At 36.8% G+C, this 19151-nt stretch overlaps 1 protein-coding gene across 1 annotated transcript in view; it reads left to right on the forward strand.

Annotated features, from left to right (window-relative positions):
* AGBL4 (AGBL carboxypeptidase 4) overlaps positions 1–19151 on the forward strand; it is a 1406543-nt gene that overhangs the window by 86602 nt on the left and 1300790 nt on the right. The window contains exon 2 of the mRNA XM_043876377.1: positions 4150–4272. Coding sequence (XP_043732312.1) covers positions 4150–4272 — 123 coding nt within the window. The remainder of the gene's footprint in view (positions 1–4149; positions 4273–19151) is intronic.

Here is a 19151-nt window from a genome sequence, read left to right on the forward strand (position 1 = left end):
TTTTTTGGGGCTCCAAAATCACTGCAGATGGTGATTGCAGCCATGAAATTAAAAGACGCTTACTCCTTGGAAGGAAAGTTATGACCAACCTAGATAGCATATTAAAAAGCAGAGACATTACTTTGCCAACAAAGGTCCATCTAGTCAAGGCTATGGTTTTTCCAGTAGTCATGTATAGATGTGAGAGTTGGACTGTGAAGCAAGCTGAGTGCCAAAGAATTGATGCTTTTGAACTGTGGTGTTGGAGAATACTTTGAGAGTCCCTTGGACTGCAAAGAGATCCAACCAGTCCATCCTAAAGGAGATCAGTCCTGGGTGTTCATTGGAAGGACTGATGCTGAAGCTGAAACTCCAGTACTTTGGCCAGGTCATATGAAGAGTTGACTCATTGGAAAAGACCCTGATGCGGGGAGGGATTGGGGGCAGGAGGAGAAGGGGAAGACAGAGGAGGAGATGGCTGGATGGCATCACCAATTCGATGGGCATGAGTCTGAGTAGGCTCCGGGCGTTTGTGATGGGCAGGGAGGCCTGGCGTGCTGAGATTCATGGGGTCGCAAAGAGTCAGGTACGACTAAGCGACTGAAGTGAACTGATGATGGGATTATGGATCTAATCTTAGTTACTCTCTCATGGCTAGTAGTTGTCATATTAGTAAGTGCTTTCCTCTCTATCTCTGTAAGTACCTTAAGGAATTTCCAGGAAGAGTTTTCAAGTCACTGTGGTACACATCCACCCCTAACCACACATGCTGCCTATTTACCACTCTGGCAAATGAAAGGAATGTATTTATAACTGCTGAGACAGTCAGGGGTCAAAGAAGATTTCAGAGTTTTGATTGTATTATACATTTCATTGTACAATCTGATTGACTAAATTGTGGTCAACTCCTCTTCTTATCTGTAGTCCCTGACAACCACTGATTTTTGTTTTTCTAACAATTAATATTTTAATCATTTAATTGTACAATTCAGTGGCATTAAGTACATTCACACTATTGTGTAACCACCACCACTAACCTTTTCTAGAACCTGTTCATCATCTCAAACAGAAACTCTTTCTAACTGTTAAATAATAACTCCCATTCCTTCCTTGTCCAGGTCCTGGTAACCTCTATTTTACTTTCTTTCTCTAACAGTTTGCCTATTCTAGGTATATAAGTGGGAATCATACAGTATTTGTCCTTGTCTGGTTTATATCATTTTACATAATGTTTTCAAGGTTCATACATATTGTATCTTGTCTTAGAATTTCATTCCTTTCTATGGCTGAATAATATTTCATTGTATATATATCTATACCTATATACCATTGTTGTTCAGTCGCTAGGTTGTGTCTGACTCTTTGCAACCCCATGGATTGCAGCATGCCAGGTTTTCTTGTCCTTCACTGTCTCCTGGAATTTGCTTAAGCTCATGTCCATTGAGTTTTGCCACCCAACCATCTCATCTTCTGTTGACCTCTTCTCCTCCTGCCCTCAATCTTTCCTAGCATCAGGGTCTTTTCCAGTGAGTCAGCTTTTTGCATCAGGTGGCCAAAACAGTGGAGCTTTGGCTTCAGTTGCAGTCTTTCCAGTGCATATTTAGGGTTGATTTCCTTTAGGATTGACTGGTTGGATCTCCTTGGTGTCCAAGGAACTCTCAAGTGTCTTCTCCAGCCCCACAGTTCAAAAGCATCAGTTTCTTCAGTGCTCAGCCTTCTTTATGGTTCAACTCTCACATCTGTACATGACTACTGGAAAAACCATAGCTTAGACTATACAGGTCTTTTTTGGCAAAGTGATGTCTCTACTTTATAATATGCTGCCTAGGGTTGTCATAGCTTTTCTTGCAAGGAGCAAGCATCTTTTAATTTCATGGCTGCAGTCACCATCACAGTGATTTTAGAACCCAAGAAAATAAAATCTGCCACTGTTTCAACTTTTTTTCCCATCTATTTGCCATGAAGTGATGGGACAGGATGCTGTAATCTTAGTTTTTTGAATGTTGAGTTTTAAGCCAGCTTTTCGCTCTTCTCTTTCACTCTCATTAAGAGACTCTTTAGTTCCTCTTCACTTTCTGGTATTAGGGTGGCATCATCTACTTATCTGAGATTGTTGATATTTCTCTCTACAGTCTTTATTCCAGCTGGTGATTCATCCAGCCCAGCATTTCACATGATGTACTCTGCATATAAGTCAAATAAGCAGGGTGACAGTGTACAGCCTTGATGTACTCTTTCCCCAGCTTTGAACCAATCCATTGTTCCATGTCCAGTTCTAACTGTTGCTTCTTGATCTGCATCAGGTTTCTCAAGAGGCAGGTCAGGTGGTCTGGTATTCCCATCTCTTTAAGAATTTCCTACAGTTTGTTGTGATCCACACAGTCAGTGGCTTTAGGTTGTCAATGAAACAGAAATAAATGCTTTTTTCTTTGAGGGGGGGTATTCCCTGGCTTTTTTAATGATCTAGCAGATGTTGGTAATTTGATTTCTAGTTTCTCTGCCTTTTCTAAATCCAGCTTGTACATCTGAAAGTCCTCATTTCATGTAAAGCTGAAGCCTAGCTTGAAGGATTTTGAGCATATTCTTGATAGCATATGAAATGAGTACAACTTTACAGTAGTTTGAACATTTTTTGACATTGCCTTTATTTGGGATTGGAATGAAAATGAACCATTTCCAGTCCTGTGACCACTGCTGAGTTTTCCAACGTTGCTGGCATATTGAATGCAGCACCTTAACCGCATTATCTTTTAGGATTTGAAGTAGCTCAGCTGGAATTCCATCACCTTTACTAGCTTTATTCTTAGTAATGCTTCCTAAGGCCCACTTGATTTCACAGTCCAGGATGTCTGGCTAGGTGAGTGACTTCTGTCTTAGTCAGGTGTTAAGGTCGGTTGAGTTTCATTCTCTACTTTTAATTCTGCCTTGAATCTTTGATATGCTTTGTGAGAGAACGATTTTTACTCCTCCTCCAAGGTTTGAGCCATGAATAATGTTGATATATTGTCTTAGTCCCAGGACGGTTTGCTGCTCTTCCCTTAAATGTGGAGAATTTTTTCCTTTTAATACTTCTCCTCTTACAATGAGTCTCCCTTGTGCACTGGGGTTACAGAGTTTGTTGTTCTTCCCCAGTGACTTAGGCCCTTTTTTCCGTAGGGAAAATGATATTCGTGGGGCCTTTCTCCCTTTGCGGGTCTGCGTCACAGAGAAAGGCATTTTCTAGTCTTCTGCCTTGCTTCTGATCTTTCTCCTAAACACTTGATGAAGGCCTGTGTAGGAGAGTCTGCCAGTGCTGCGAACTTCCTTTCGTGCCTGTGACTCCCAGGGCTTCTACTCTCTCTTCTTCCCCAAACTTGACCTTTAATCATTTTTTAAAAATTAACTTCTTTTTAGTCATTTGTATGGGACCCAGCATTTCTTTCTCCTGTGCTCTGACATAGAGGGGTCAGTGCTTGCTTCTCATCCCTTTTGGGTACAGCCTGACTTTTCTTGGATAATAGGATTTCAGTTACCATAGATTTTTATAAGTTATGTTTTTGTTCTTTACTGGGATTTTTCTATTAAGATGGAAAAGATGATCTTTCCAGCATTCTACATTCTAAATGGAAGTGAAACTTCTAAAACTTAAAAAAATTTAAGTTCCTATTAGGAAATATAGCTTTTATACTAAGTCAGTGTTTCTCAAGTTATTTCCGGTATTGGTATATTAGGTATTTATAATACTAGTTATAGAACTGTTGCTTTATTCACAATAAAATAGCTATTTGTTACAAGTTAAATGTTACCATTTATTTACATAATTGATGAAATTTAATGAATGTCTTTTGTATTTCATTGGTTATATGAGATATTTTTCATATCTAATTCTCATAACAAAGTTTTGAAATATGGATTTTATCATTCCTTTTTATGGATGAGAGAAACTGAGGCTCAAAATGATTAAGGTGTCACGGAGAATTAATATGTAGTAGAGATGAGATTTGAGGCCATATCTTTCTGATTTAAAAATCTATTCTCTTTCTACTTCATCACAATATGTGGTTAATTTCTTTAGTGCCTGGATAAGCACTACATTACAGGGGGAATATAATAATAAAATTTTTGCTGGACTTGTGTTACTAAATGCATTTTGATTTCTGCTTAACAAGAACCAATTTTTTTGAACAATAGGCAGTGACATGGGAAATGATGATGCCATCGGAGGGAATGTGAGCAAATATCTGGTGCTTCCAACTGGATACTGTGGACAGCCCAAGAAAGGACATCTTATCTTTGATGCTTGCTTTGAAAGTGGTGAGTGTACCAAAGACCTTTTCTTTTGAGGTTGTCTGGTGAGGTTCTTTTTAGAATCTTACTCCATATGACCATTTAGTGTGATTCAACCTTTTAATTTTTTTTTACCATAATGAAATAAGTTGTGAGGGAAAAATCAAATTTGAATAAATTAACTTGGAAATACTTAAAATGAAACACAATAAGTGTTTTTGTTGTCATAAATGATTAGAAGAATAATGATAGTACTAATTAACATTTATAGAGGACTTTATATTTTATCAAATACTTATCTAGGTATTATTTATTTTGGGAAAAACTAGTATAATTTGACTACTTGATGAATGATTGATATTGAATATCTACTATATGGTTCTTAGTCATTCTGAGAGGAGGCTTCTCTGTAAAAAAAAGTTAAAGAATGGATTCAGTTGAATCAAACAGAAAAAGTAATATACTTCATACACAGCAAATGCTATGAGAATTCTGATAGGGGACTCGGCTTGATTGTGAACTCTCATCCCATTAGTAACTGAATCTTGTTAACTTCCTTGAGCCTCACACTCTGAATGGAATGTAAGCATATAGTGTGTATTCAGAATATGTTGAAAATATTAATGAGAAACATAATTTTGTTTAAAAAATAATTGTTGATTATTTTGGGTTTTGAATATTGTGCTTGCACGTGTGTGGGTATGCATAATTGAAGGGACATTCTGGTTTATGAAAAGTTCTCTGAACCATAAGAACCATGGCTGTTTATACCAACAGTTGAAAAATTGTTTATGCAGGGTTTTCCCCTTTGTTTATCCTATGTTATAGTATTTTAGGGCTGCCTTTATAAAGAACCATAAACTGATTGATTAAAAAAGCAGAAATTTAATGTTTCAGAGTTCTGGAGGACAGAAGTCTGAGACTGATGTGTTGACAGGGTTGGTTCCTTCTAAATGTTGTGAAGAAGAATCTGTTCGGTGCCTCTCCTCTAGCTTTCTGTAGTTTGCTAGCAGTCTTTGGTGTTCCTTGGTCTGTAGAAATACCATCCTGATTTCTGTCTTCGGTTTCACAGGCATTCTCTGTGTGTTACATGTCTGTCTCTAAATATTCCCTTTTTATAAGGATATCAGTCATATTGGACTAGGGCCTACTCTAATGACCTGATTTTAACATGATTACTTCTATAGGAAACCTGTTTCTTAGTAGAGTCACAGGGTTAAGACATCAGTATACAAATTTTGGGGTGATGTAATTTAATCCATAACACAGTATTGTAGTGTTGTCTTTTCAGTTAGACTTGAACACTGTCAACATAATTGGGAACAACATATTGTACTTTCTTTGAATCTTGTACAGCTATTTTTGGTGCCTGGGTAGGACTGGTTCTAGGACCCGTGTGGATGCCAAAATCCACAGATACACAAGTCCTTCGTATGACATGATGTAATATTTGTGTGTAACCTATGCACATCCTCCTGTATACTTCATTGTCTCTAGATTACTTATAATATATTATGCAATGTAAATGCTATGTAAGTAGTTACCAGCAAGTGGCACATTTAAGTTTTGCCTTCTTGCACCTTGGAATTGAAAAAAAAATTTTTTTGATTCTTGGTTCATTGAATCTGGGGATGTGGAACCCATGGATATGGAGGGCTGAGTTCATGTGAATGAAGTTTATTGCCTTCAGATAGGCTTCCATTTTCTTTCTTTCAGAGTTGTGTAATATGTAAGGTGCACATTGTAATATGTAAAATATGTAATATGTAATATGCACATTGCCTGTTCCTAAGCTGGTGGATAACTAATCTGTGTTTCTTATGAGAAATAAGGTCTATAGGTCAAATATGAACTCTCCTATGAATTCCTGATATGTTTTCTTTCCATATGCCCTTCCATTTAAGTATTATTTTCCCTGGGAAAATAATAATTTTCTCTCTTGAGAGACACCTGACATTTTTTACAATTTTTAAAAGTTTCTGTTGCTCTTTTCTTCTAGACTATAATCTGCTTCTGGGTAGAATCTGAGTATGGTTAATCCATGTCCTCTTACTGAACCAGGCAGAGTGCTTACAAAATTAAGCAAAAATTAATTCTGTATTTATTTGTTGAATGAAGTAATTTGAACAACAGAAGTTTGTGGAAAGATTAGTTTTCTGATAGGTTTGATGAAAAAGCCATGTCTAATTGCTCACTATTATCTAGCCCACCAAATAGTCCAACCAGTTATCCAATTTCTAGTCTAACTTCTCTAGTCTGACTTAGTTGTCCTAGTTCAACTTCTCTCAAGCCTTCATACTTTTGTGGATGCTATTTTCTCTTTGTCCCAGATTCTTTGTTTACTTGGTAAAATGTTAATTTAGACTCAGGGCAGTATTTCTTTCTCTGAGAAACAGTACCTCTAGGCGGATTTGACTATCTCTACCCATATGTTTGCAGGCACCTTTCCTATGACTTACAGGCCTTTTCCATGATAGTTTTTATTGCATTGCAGTCATTTAATAATCTCTTTTTCCTTATCACTGAAAATTCCTTGAAGTCAGTGATGGTTTCTTATTAATTTTTGTTCTCTAGCACCTAGTATACTACCAGAAACTGACTCTGATGAAATGGAATTATATGATTTATCTGACAGATATTTCAAAGTAACTGTCATAAAGATTTTTACCAAAATCAAGAAAACGTTGCATGAACCAAGTGAGAATTTCAACAAAGATATAGATAATACTAAAGTTCCAAATAGAAAGCATGAAGCTAAAGAACACAGTAACTGAACTGAAAAAATTTCCTAGAATACTTCAACATCAGACTAAAGTAGAAGAAAGGATCAGAGAATTTGAATACTCATCATTGGAAATGATTCCATCAGAGGAATAAAAGTAAAAAGAATGAAGTAAGTGAAGATAGCCTAATGGATTTATGGGATACCACAGATCAAAATATGCATTACAGGAGCTCTAGAAGAAGAAAAGAAAGACAGAGGAAGAACCAAAGGAATTTTAAAGGAGGGAAGAAAGAGAATAAAATAATCTTCATAAAGTGAGATTTTAAGATTAATAAAAATATTTTACATTTAAAATTTTAGCAATAGCAACAAGAACATTAAGGGAAAAATAATAATCATTTTGTTACTTATTGTTTAACCATACCCTGTAAGATACGATAGATTTACATAATTTGTTTCATTTAACATACATAAGCCTTCTGAGATATTATAACTCACTTGTAAGTAAGGAAGCTGATACTCAAAAATATAAAGTTATTTACTTTGAATTACATGGCTAACAAGTGGTGTAGTCAAACTTGAAACAGAATTTCCTGACTCCAAAGGCCATATTTTTATATATGTATTTATATAAATATATTTTATGTATATAAAATATACATATTTTATATATGTATATATACATATATGTATTATATATGTATTACCTTATTATAGGTCAACTTATGACATATGGATAATAGACATATTGTTGAAAATTTATCATTAGGTGAAAAGATATATAAGAAAAGGTTTTATGGTAAATAAAAATGAAAAGTTTACTATTTTAAAATAAGCCATCCAAATAAATACTATGTTTGGTTACCATCATATGAAATTTGAGTTTTGTTTTATTATTGATATGCATATACATGTATTAATTATGAAAAGTGCACTATAATTCACACCAGATTAATTGGTTAGCCTGAGAGATTTAGTATGTAGCATTAAATTATTGTGGCATGAAAAAGGGTCAGTGAAATAAAGATATGGTTTGGTTACTTTCACTTGAAAATCTATTACTTGAAACAATGGAAATAAAAACTTAAAAAATTTTATTCTTAATTTCCCCAGTGGATTTTTACTACATATATTTATATAATCTTTCAAGATTAATGTTTTATTTCCTTTTAAAAGAAAATAAAATACTCTTTATTATTGGGGCAGCATGAAAATATGCTATAACTGCATTAGAAATCAGGGTTTTTAGCTTAATGCCTCAGTTAAACCTTTTCTTTTTAGATATGCAGTTGACTGATATACTTTTTTGTTTTTTTTAACTTTATTGAGGAATAATTGACAAATATAATTTAAAGTGTATGGTGTGATGATGTGATGATTTGATATACATGTATATTATAGAATAATTAGCAAGATCATAATAATTAACACATCCATTACCTTACATAGTCAACTTAGGCATCTCCTTTTTCCTCCCTGTGGTGAGTATGCTTAAGATGTTAGCAGATATACAGTGGAGAAAAGATAGTCTCTTCAACAAGTGGTGCTGGGAAAGCTGATTAACTATGTGTAAAAGAATGAAACTAGAACACTTTCTAACACCATAAACAAAAATAAACTCAAAATGGATTAAACACCTAAATGTAAGACCAGAAACTGTAACTCTTAGAGGAAAACATAGGCAGAACCCTCTCTGACATAAATCACAGCCAAGATCCTCTATGACCCACCTTCCACAATAATGGAAATAAAAGCAAAAATAAACAAATGGGACCTAATTAAATGCTTTTGCACAGCAAAGGAAACTTTAAGCAAAGTGATGACAGCCCTCAGAATGGGAGAAAATAATAGCAAATGAAACAACTGACAAAGAATTAATCTCCAAAATATACAAGCAGTTCTTGCAGCTCAGTGCTAAAACAAACAACCCAATCAAAAAGTGGGCAAAAGACCTAAACAGATGTTTCTCCAAGGAAGACGTTTATTATGAGTAATAAACACATGAAAAGATGCTCAGCATCACTCATTATTAGAGAAGTGCAAACCAAAATCACAATGAGATATCATCTCACACTGGTCAGAATGACTATCATCAAAAAATCTACAAACAATATTGTTTGTTTTGTTTTGGTTGCTTTATTTCCCAGTTGGCACCTTGGTTTAGTTTTGTTTTCTAGTTTGTGCTCTAGTTAGTTTTTAACTGGTTGATACCATTTTGGTATCCATTTTGATTCCTTTGCACACTGGGTCAGTCTATTGTACTTCATTTTTTTTTTTTTTGGACTGTTTTGGTTTTGTTTATGGATGTATATGTATGTGTGTATATTCCATTATTTTAGTTACTATTTGCTTGATTTTGTATTGCCATTTGTCTGGGGCGCCTCTTTTCTTTCTTGTTTTCGGGTGTTTGATTTAATCCCATTTAATGCCATAACAAATCATCTGTGGAATCTCCATTCTCCGGCCAGAGATCAAGCCCTGAGCCTTTGGAGTGGGAGTGCTGACTCAAAGACCTTGGGCTACCAGAGAACTCCTAACCCTAGGGAGTATTAATTAGTGAGAACTCCCACAAAGACAACCACCTGTATACAAGACCCGGCATCACCCAACTTCCAGCAACATCCTGTGCAGGAGGCCTTATCCAAAAAACCAAGAAGACAAAAATATAAACCAAACAATCAGCAGACAGGATTACCACCTCACACAGCCCTGCCCACCAGAGGGGGGAAAAAAATTGCCTCCTCCAACCCAAACACAAGCACAAGTCACACCCTACATGAAGCTTTCACAAACCACAGGACCAACCTTACCCACAGAGGGCAGAAACCAAAAGGAAGAGAGAATTCAACCTTGAGGTCTGGGGAAAGAAGACCTCAAACACAATAAGTTAAAAAAAGAGAAATGCAAAGGCAGAGAAACACTGTGCAAATGAAGGGACAACCTGGAAACACAGAGTCCAAATAAATGAAGAGGAAATAGGCAAACTACCTGAAAAAGAATTCAGAGTAATGATAGTAAAGAGGATCCAAAGTCTCGAAAATAGAATGGAGAAAATGCAAGAAGCAGTTAACACACTTAATAAAAACCTAGAAGAAATAAAGAGTAAACAAACAGAGACAAACAACACATTTACTGAAATTAAAAATACTCTAGAAGGAATCAATAGCAGAATATCTGAGGCAGAAGAATGGGTAAGTGAGCTGGAAGATAAAAATGGTGGAAATAACTCCTGAAGAGCAGAATAAAGTAAAAAGAATGAAAAGAACTTAGGATAGTCTCAGAGACCTCTGGGACAGCATTAAACACAGCAACATTCTAATTATAGGGGTCCTAGAAGAAGAAGAGAGAAGGAAATGGTATGAGAAAATTTTTGAAGAGATTATAGTCGAAACTTTCCCCAACATGGGAAAGGAAATAAGTCCAAAAACACAGAGAGTTCCATCCAGGATAAACCCAAGGAGAAACACACTAAGACTAATCAAACTAACAAAGATTAAACACAAAGAAAGAATATTAAAAGCAGCAAGGGAAAAGATAGAAGTAACATACAAGGGAAACCCCATACATTTAACATACATTTAACAGCTGATCTTTCAGTGAAAACTCTTCAGGCCAGAAAGGAATGTGAAGTGAAAGTTGCTCAGTTGTGTCTGACTCTTTGAGACGCCATGGACTACACAGTCCATGGAATTCTCCAGGCCAGAATACTGGAGTGGGTAGCCTTTCTATTCTCCAGGGGATCTTCCCAACCTAGGGATTGAACCCAGGTCTCCTGCATTGCAGGCAGGGTCTTTACCAGCTGAGCCACAAGGAAAGCCCAAGAATACTGGAGTGGGTAGCCTATCCCTTTTCCAGCAGATCTTCCCCACCTAGGGATCGAACTGGGGTCTCCTGCATTACAGGCAGATTCTTTACCAACTGAGCTATCAGGAAGCTATCAGAAAGGAATGGCAGGATATATTTAAAGTGCTGAAGGGAAAAATCTACAACCAAGATTACTGTACCTGGCAAGGATCTCATTCAAAATTGACAGAGAAATCAAAAGCTTTACAGACAAGCAAAAGCTAGGAGAATTTAGTACCATCAAATCAGCTTTACAACAAATGTTAAAGGGACTTATGTAGACAGGAAATAAAAGAGAAGAAAAAGATCTACAAAAACAAATCCCAAACAATTAAGAAAATGGCAATAGGAACATGTATATCAATAATTACTTTAAATGTAAATGGATTAAATGCTCCAACCGAAAGACTGGCTGAATGGATACAAAAACAAGACCCATATATATGCTGTCTACAAGAGACCCACTTCAATCCTAAAGACTGAAAGTAAGAGGATGGAGAAAATATATTCCATGCAAATGGAAATAAAAGAAAGCTGGAGTAATAATTCTCATATCAGACAAAATAGACCTTAAAATAAAGAATATTATAAGAGATAAGGAAAAAGTTTACAAACAGTAAATGCTGGAGAGGGTATGGAGAAAAGGGAACCATTTTACATGCTGGTGGGGGTGCAAACTGGTACAGCCACTATAGAAAACAGTGTGGAGATTCCTTAAAAAACTGGGAATAGAACAGTCATATGACCCAGCAATCCCATTGCTGGGCATTTACCATGAGGAAACCAGAAATGAAAGAGACATATGTACCCCAATGTTCATTGCAACATTATTTACACTAGATAGGACATGGAAGCAAGCTAGATGTCCATTGGCAGATGAATGGATAAGAAGTTGTGGTACATGTACACAATGGAATATTCAGTTCAGTTCAGTTCAGTCACTCAGTTGTGTCCAACTCTTTGCGACCCCATGAATCGCAGCACGCCAGGCCTCCCTGTCCATTACCAACTCCCGGAGTTTACTCAAACTCATGTCCATCGAGTCGGTGATGCCATCTCATCTTCTGTCATCCCCTTCTCCTCTTGCCCCCAATCCCTCCCAGCATCAGGGTCTTTTCCAATGAATCAGCTCTTCGCATGAGGTGGCCAAAGTATTGGAGTTTCAGCTTTAGCACTAGTCCTTCCAATGAACACCCAGGACTGATCTCCTTTAGGATGGACTGGTTGGATCTCCTTGCAGTCCAAGGGACTAATAATGGAATATTACTCTGCTATAAAAAGGAACACATTTGCGTCAGTTCTAATGAGGTGGATGAACCCAGAGCCTATTGTACAGAGTGAAGTAAGTCAGAAAGAGAAAGACAAATACTGTATATTAACACATATATATGGAATTTAGAAAGACGCTACCAGCGATCCTCATGCAGAGCAGCAAAGGAGACACAGACACAAAGAACAGACTTTTGGATTCAGTGGGAGAAGGAGAGGGTGGGATGATTTGAGAGAATAGCATTGAAACATGTACATTACCGTATGTAAAATCGATGACCAGTGTTCGATGCATGAAGCAGGGCACCCACAACCGGTGCTCTGAGACAAACCAGAGGGATAGGGTAGCAAAGGCGGTGGGAGGGGGTTCAGGATGTAGAGGACACATGTATACCTGTGGCTGATTCATGTTGATGTATGGCAGAAACCATCACAATTTGTAAAGTAATATCCTCCAATTAAAATAATAATTAATTAAAAAAAGATGTTAGCAATTGTCAAGTGTCTGTTGTTGTTGAGTTGCTAAGTCATGTCCGACTCTGCAGCCCCAGGGACCGAGGCATGCCAGGCTCTTCTGTTCAGTTTTCAGGTATATAATACCATATTCTCTAACTCTAGTCCTGTGCTGTACATTAGATCCTTAGAACTTGCAATTGAAATTCTGTACCCTTTGACCTGCATCACTCTATTTCCTCTTCCCTTAGCCCCAGGCAACCCCCATTCTTTTTTTTTTGTGTCTACAAAATCAGCTTCCCTGTAGCATTATTCACAATAGCCAAGATCTGAAAACAACCTAAATGTACTTTGGTGGATAAATGGATACAGAAAATATCCATACTTTTGGACTCAGTGTGTACACACACACACACACACACACACACACACACACACACACACACACATGTATATAAATGCCATCTTGCCATTTGTGACCACATGGGATGAATCTGGTGGGAATGCTACTTTTTTTTAAACAAGAGGTAACATAGTATAATACCCCAAAACACAGGTTTTGGTTTCAGATAGACTTGAATTCATATATTAACTTTAGCATGTACTGGTTATGCCATACTGGTGATATCACTTAAAGTTTACTTAAAATTGGGGAAATAAATATGTATAGTAAAATTATCATGCAAAGAGATAACATACAAAATAGGTTTAGCACAATATCTAGTAATGAATTTCAGGTGGTAATTCTGGCATATATATAATATCACCATTTCAAGGGTGCTAAAATGTACCAGAACTTTTCTTGGTATATTTACTAGTGTTATTACCAATAGTTAGAAAAACTTTGCAAAAAGGAGCCTTAAATTCCCTCCAGAGTTATACTGAGATAAGGACTTAGGTAAGAGTTGTATATTTAGATGGGGAATCTCAGGAAGAACAAGTGAGGGAGTAGGGAGAGTAATACTGGCAAAGAAATAAAGCTATCAAAGTATGTGTCCATTAACAGATGTGATAATGTTTGTAGGTAGATTAACCTTGGTTAGAGGGAGCCCACTCATGCACATGTAGGGTAAAAATTGCATTACTCCTCGCACACATATAACTAACGTGTGAAGTTTCTTTGCCTGAATTATAGGTGTATTTTATATATTTTTAAACAGGGTGATCGATGAGCAAATATTTTCTTTCTGCCAGTCATATCATTAAAGTAGATAATCTTAATAACTCAATAATTACTTCATTGTTGTGCATTTCAAAAAGTTAAAACAAAATGATTTTGAAAAAACAAATCCATATTAACAAAGTCCCTGGGGAATGAAGCCAAGGAAATATATGAAACTTTAAGAGTCACAAGAATTATACAAAAGAAGAACTAAAAAAAAAAAAAAAAAAAAAAAAAACCAAAAAAATAAAGAGAATGGGGAAAGGGTCTGCTTAAATCTTCCTCTTATTAATAACAAGAGGTTTTCTGAGACCCTAGCTGTACTGTGATTTGTAGAAACTTTGTGGGGATTTTGGACTGATTAGACAATTCATTTAAAGAAAATTATTTGGTACCAATTAACCCTTTAATTCTAGAATTCTTTTTAGTATTGGATAGCTGTACTTTTGGAGAAGGGAATGGTAGTCCACTCCAGTGTTCTTGCCTGGAGAATTCCATGGACAGAGAAGCCTGGTGGGCTGCAGTTTGTGGGGTCGCAGAGAGTCAGACACGACTAACACACACACACACACACACACTCATGCACAACTTCCTTATCTCTATCACCATGTCTAATTTATTCTTGGTCCTGTTATGGAAAGTTGATTTATGTCCACTGGGTGAATTATTCCATCCACCTGCTTATTTAGTGCCGTCTCTGTGTTAGGTATTATCTGACAAGCATGGAAGATCTTCAACATATTTTTTTGTTGTTTTTGGTTATGACTTCATAACCAAAGATTTGAATACTTTGTACCCATTCCCATACTTCCATTCCTATGCCTCTGTCCCAGACCTCTATGCCTGCAGTCTTTCAGTCTTGTTTACAGTCCTCTTACCAACCAATTCACCAAGACACTTACCATTACCCAAGAGTCCAAGATTCCTTCCTGGAGATTTCCTTCCTGGAGAAGGAGCCAAGATTTCCCTCCTGAAGAAGGAAATGGCAACCCACTCCAGAATTCTTGCTTGGGAAATCCCATGGACAGAGTAGCCTGGTGGGCTGAAGTCCATAGGGTCACATAGAGTTGGACACGACTGAAGCAAGTTAGCAGCAAGAGTCTGTGTGTATCCTTACCTCATACTACTTCTGCCTCCGTACCAAGGAGATGAGTAAGTGTACTGCTCTAAACGCTATTCCCTGGGAGAGTTTCCTATCACCTCACCCTTTAGAGAAAACTGAGTGATATTATATAGCAGAAACAAGTGTTTTTTCTTAGCTTATGCCAACATATCAAGCCAGTCTATCTGTTAATCAGTCTTGAGTTTTGTCTTCGTTAGGGAATCTCCCATGAGGCCGTGGGTGTGAGCTGAGAGAATGGCTATAACAGAGCTCGGTGTCATGGGAGTCTGGGTTTGCTACCTATCATTCAAATTACACAGTTACTTAATGTCTCATGATCAGAAGCTCGTATTTACTAGCGATCAAGAGTTTTCCAGAAGCTGCTTTCTACTGCAGAGCCAATCTCTTGTTTTAGAACTCCAGGAATCTGTTTGTCATAGATTCTGCAGTGTCTTGTCTATCATGGTTGTCTCTAGCATCATTGGATCTCTTTTTTTAAATTTAATTTTATTTTGCAAGAATACTTAGCGTGAGATCTACTCTCTTAACAAATTTTTAAGTGTACAATACAATATTGTCAACTTTAGATACAGTCTTGAATAGGGGATCTCTGGAGCTTATTCATCTTGCTTAACTGAAACTTTATGCCCAGTGTTCAGGGTTGATTGCCTTTAGGACTGACTGATTTGATCTCTTTGCAGTCCAAGGAACTCTCAAGAGTCTTCTCTAATACCACAGTTTGAAAACATCAATCCTTTGGTGCTCCGCTTTCTTTATGGTTCATTCCTAATTATTCTTATTTGGATACACTACATGCAGTGACACACACAGACACACACAGACTCCTTATTCAGGTGCAGCATTGTGGAAGGCACTTGCATGGAGACTAGATCTACATAGGGAGACCACTTAGGGAGTTTTTAGAATAATATATTTGAGAAAATATGAGGGTCTGAATGTAATATAGTTTGCCTGATCACTCAGGGTTATCATCAAGGGCATCATTTTTACTGTTGTGTATCTTGTAATGCCATAAACTACTTTGATGATGAATGATTATAATATCCTTATAGGGAGTTGGAGTGTGTAGTGCTGCTTCTTACTATATTGAAATTATTCCTAATTTTGAAAAAAAATTACTAATTTTTGCATACCTATATTAGTAAGTGTAACACAGAAGTTAAGTTGGCAGGTTTGGGGGTAAAATGGCCTAGAATCAGTTCCTAACTTCACCACTTACCAGATGTTCAACATTGTACAAGTTGTTTAACATTTCTGTACTTTGGTTTCTTCATACATAATATGGGGATGATAATAGTGCCTACATTATGGGATTTTAGGAAAGATGAAATGAGGTTGCATATGTAAAACAACGTAACACTAGCACATGACAATTGCCCAACCAGTGTTAATTATACAAGATACAGGAACGGATAACTCTTACACTGTAGCACATGAGAGAAATGCTCCAATTGATAATTATACTACAGTATAATATATATCACAGTGTGATATATACTACATATATATCTATAGATATATATGCTATATGCTATATACTCATATGCTATATGCTGAACAGTACTATACACTATAAGCTGAACAGTATGACATATAAAGAAACATTTTATAGAAACCAAGGTGGATGATAGAGACACTCTGCGTAATTCATGCTTTGCTGCATATATAGTATGCTGCAGTCCGTGGGGTTGCAAAGAGTCAGACACAACTTGGCGACTGAACAAAAACAATAGTATTTTTGATCATTCTCGTCCAAGTTCTTTGGCTTAGTAGTGCTGTAAGATTGTTCTTTGTGTTTATATTTGAAGAATGTTTGTAGCATTTTAGTTAATAATATTCTCCTTTGGCTTCAGAAGTTATATTTGTATTTGTGGGAAGAGCACTGTGTGGAATCAATTGACATGGCTTTGAATCCTAGTCGGACCCAACTTTGGTAATTAATTTATGTCTTTGAACTCCATTGTATCACTCTAAAAATGGGGAAAATACTTCATAATTTAAAAAATGACTAATTATAGTTACTATTAATATTTTAAAAATACCTAATCTATGCCAGTCTTTGAGTAAGACAATTTACATATATCATCTCTAATACTTTCATTTTTTCAGTTCCCTGGACTCCCATTCATACAGACCCATAGCAGTCTGTATACTTTTTAACTCAACTAGAAGTACTCATTTATTTACTTTTTTATTAAAGTATAATAGATTCATAATGGCTTAGTTTCTGGTGTACAGCATAGTGATTCAATTATAGTTATACATACATACATATATGTATATATATATATATTCTTTTTCATATTCTTTTCCATTATGGTTTATTACAGGATGTTGAGTATAGTTCCCTCTGTTATACAGTAGGACTTTGCTGCTTGTATATTTTATATATAGTAACTTGTATCTGCTAATATAATTTATCCCTCCCAACCCCCTTTCTCCTCTGGTAATTGTAAGTTTGTTTTCTATGTCTGTGAGTCGTTTCTGTTTCATAAGTAAGTTCATTTGTGTCATATTTTAGATTCCACATGTAAATGATATATGATATTTGTCTTTCTCTTTCTGAATTACTTCACTTAGCATGATGATCTCTATGTCCACCCATGTTGCTGTGAATGGCATGATTTCATTTTTTATGGCTGAGTAGTATTCCATTGTATTTGTATACCACATCTTCTTTATCCTTTCATTTGTTGATGAACACTGAGGTTTCTTCCATATCTTGGCAGTTGTAAGTAATGCTGCTATAAACATTGGGGTGCATGTATCTTTTCAGAGGCTACAAAGAGCTAAATCAGGAATGATTAGTAACAATTTATCCAGGTAAATTTTGGCACTTGAGAAAGGCTACTTAGTTCTTGTAATGTCATGAAGAAAGACATGAATGGTGGAGAGATAATGGTGTTGCCACTTCAGGGAGTGCAAACTGCAGCTAGATCTCAGAAATGGAGAGTATTCTTGAGAGTAAGTTCTCACTAAAACTTTTTAATTAATTGAACTTCATTTATCTCTAATTCAGAATTCACTTCTAATATATGTAATCTGACATCTCCTTATCTGCATTCTCAAAGAAATAAGTATGCTTCAGCTTTTCCCTTTTTGAGCAAAGATCAAATGACGTCATCCATGTGTCCACATCCTGAAACCAGTTTGTATGTGTCTTCTCAACGGTTAGTCGTTTCCTCTTCACATCATCACCTTATGTCACTTCTGCCCTGTGAACCCTCCTGATCTGCGTGTATTGCTGTGCTGTTTGTTTTGCCAATCCAGAGTTTTGACCCTGACATTGGGCTTAGCTCCTTGTCTGTACTGGAAAATTTCCCATAGGAAAATGGTAAGAAAAAGTATTAGTCAATGCACTCTGGTTTTCCTCTGCTTGTTTTTAAGTGAATGGTTATAAAATCTTGCAACCTTTTCAGCCCCAGCACTTCTGCCCTAGAGCAGGTCATCAGCAGGCTTGCTGGGCTTGTCCAGCAGCTCTCTAACCTCCCTGTAGTCATCATCTGCAGTGCCACCAAGCTATGATGCAGATCATCTGGTCATATTTCTTATTGCTTAAAATCTTTCATGACTCTCTGTTGTACGCAGGATAAAATCCAAATGCTTTTATTTAACGATGTCTTTAACATGCCTATATGTGTAAAAAAGAAGGAAATATTGCCATTTGCAATAATTTTGAGGGCATTATGCTAAGTTAAGTAAATCAGAGAAGCATAAAATCTGTATGATATCACTTGTTCAGTTCAGTTTAGTCGCTCAGTCACGTCCGACTCTTTGCGACTCCATGAATCGCAGCACGCCAGGCCTCCCTGTCCATCACCAACTCCCGGAGTTTACTCAAACTCATGCCCATCCAGTCGGTGATGCCATCCAGGCATCTCATCCTCTGTCGTCCCCTTCTCCTCCTGCCCCCAATCCCTCCAAGCCATCAGGGTCTTTTCCAATGAGTCAACTCTTTGCATGAGGTGGCCAAAGTATTGGAGTTTCAGCTTCAGCATCAGTCCTTCCAGTGAACACCCAGGACTGATCTCCTTTAGGATGGACTGGTTGGATCTCCTTGCAGTCCAAGGAACTCTCGAGACGCTGGGCTGGAAGAAGCTCAAACTGGAATCAAGATTGCCGGGAGAAATATCAATAACCTCAGATATGCAGATGACACCACCCTTATGGCAGAAAGTGAAGAGGAACTAAAAATAAAAAGCCTCTTGATGAAAGTGAAAGAGAAGAGTGAAAAAGTTGGCTTAAAGCTTAACATTCAGAAAACTAAGATCATGGCATCTGGTCCCATCACCTCATGGGAAATAGATGGGGAGACAGTGGAAACAGTGTCA

This window comes from Cervus elaphus, chromosome 20, assembly GCF_910594005.1.
Source record: "Cervus elaphus chromosome 20, mCerEla1.1, whole genome shotgun sequence".
Classification (NCBI taxonomy): Eukaryota; Metazoa; Chordata; class Mammalia; order Artiodactyla; family Cervidae; genus Cervus; species Cervus elaphus.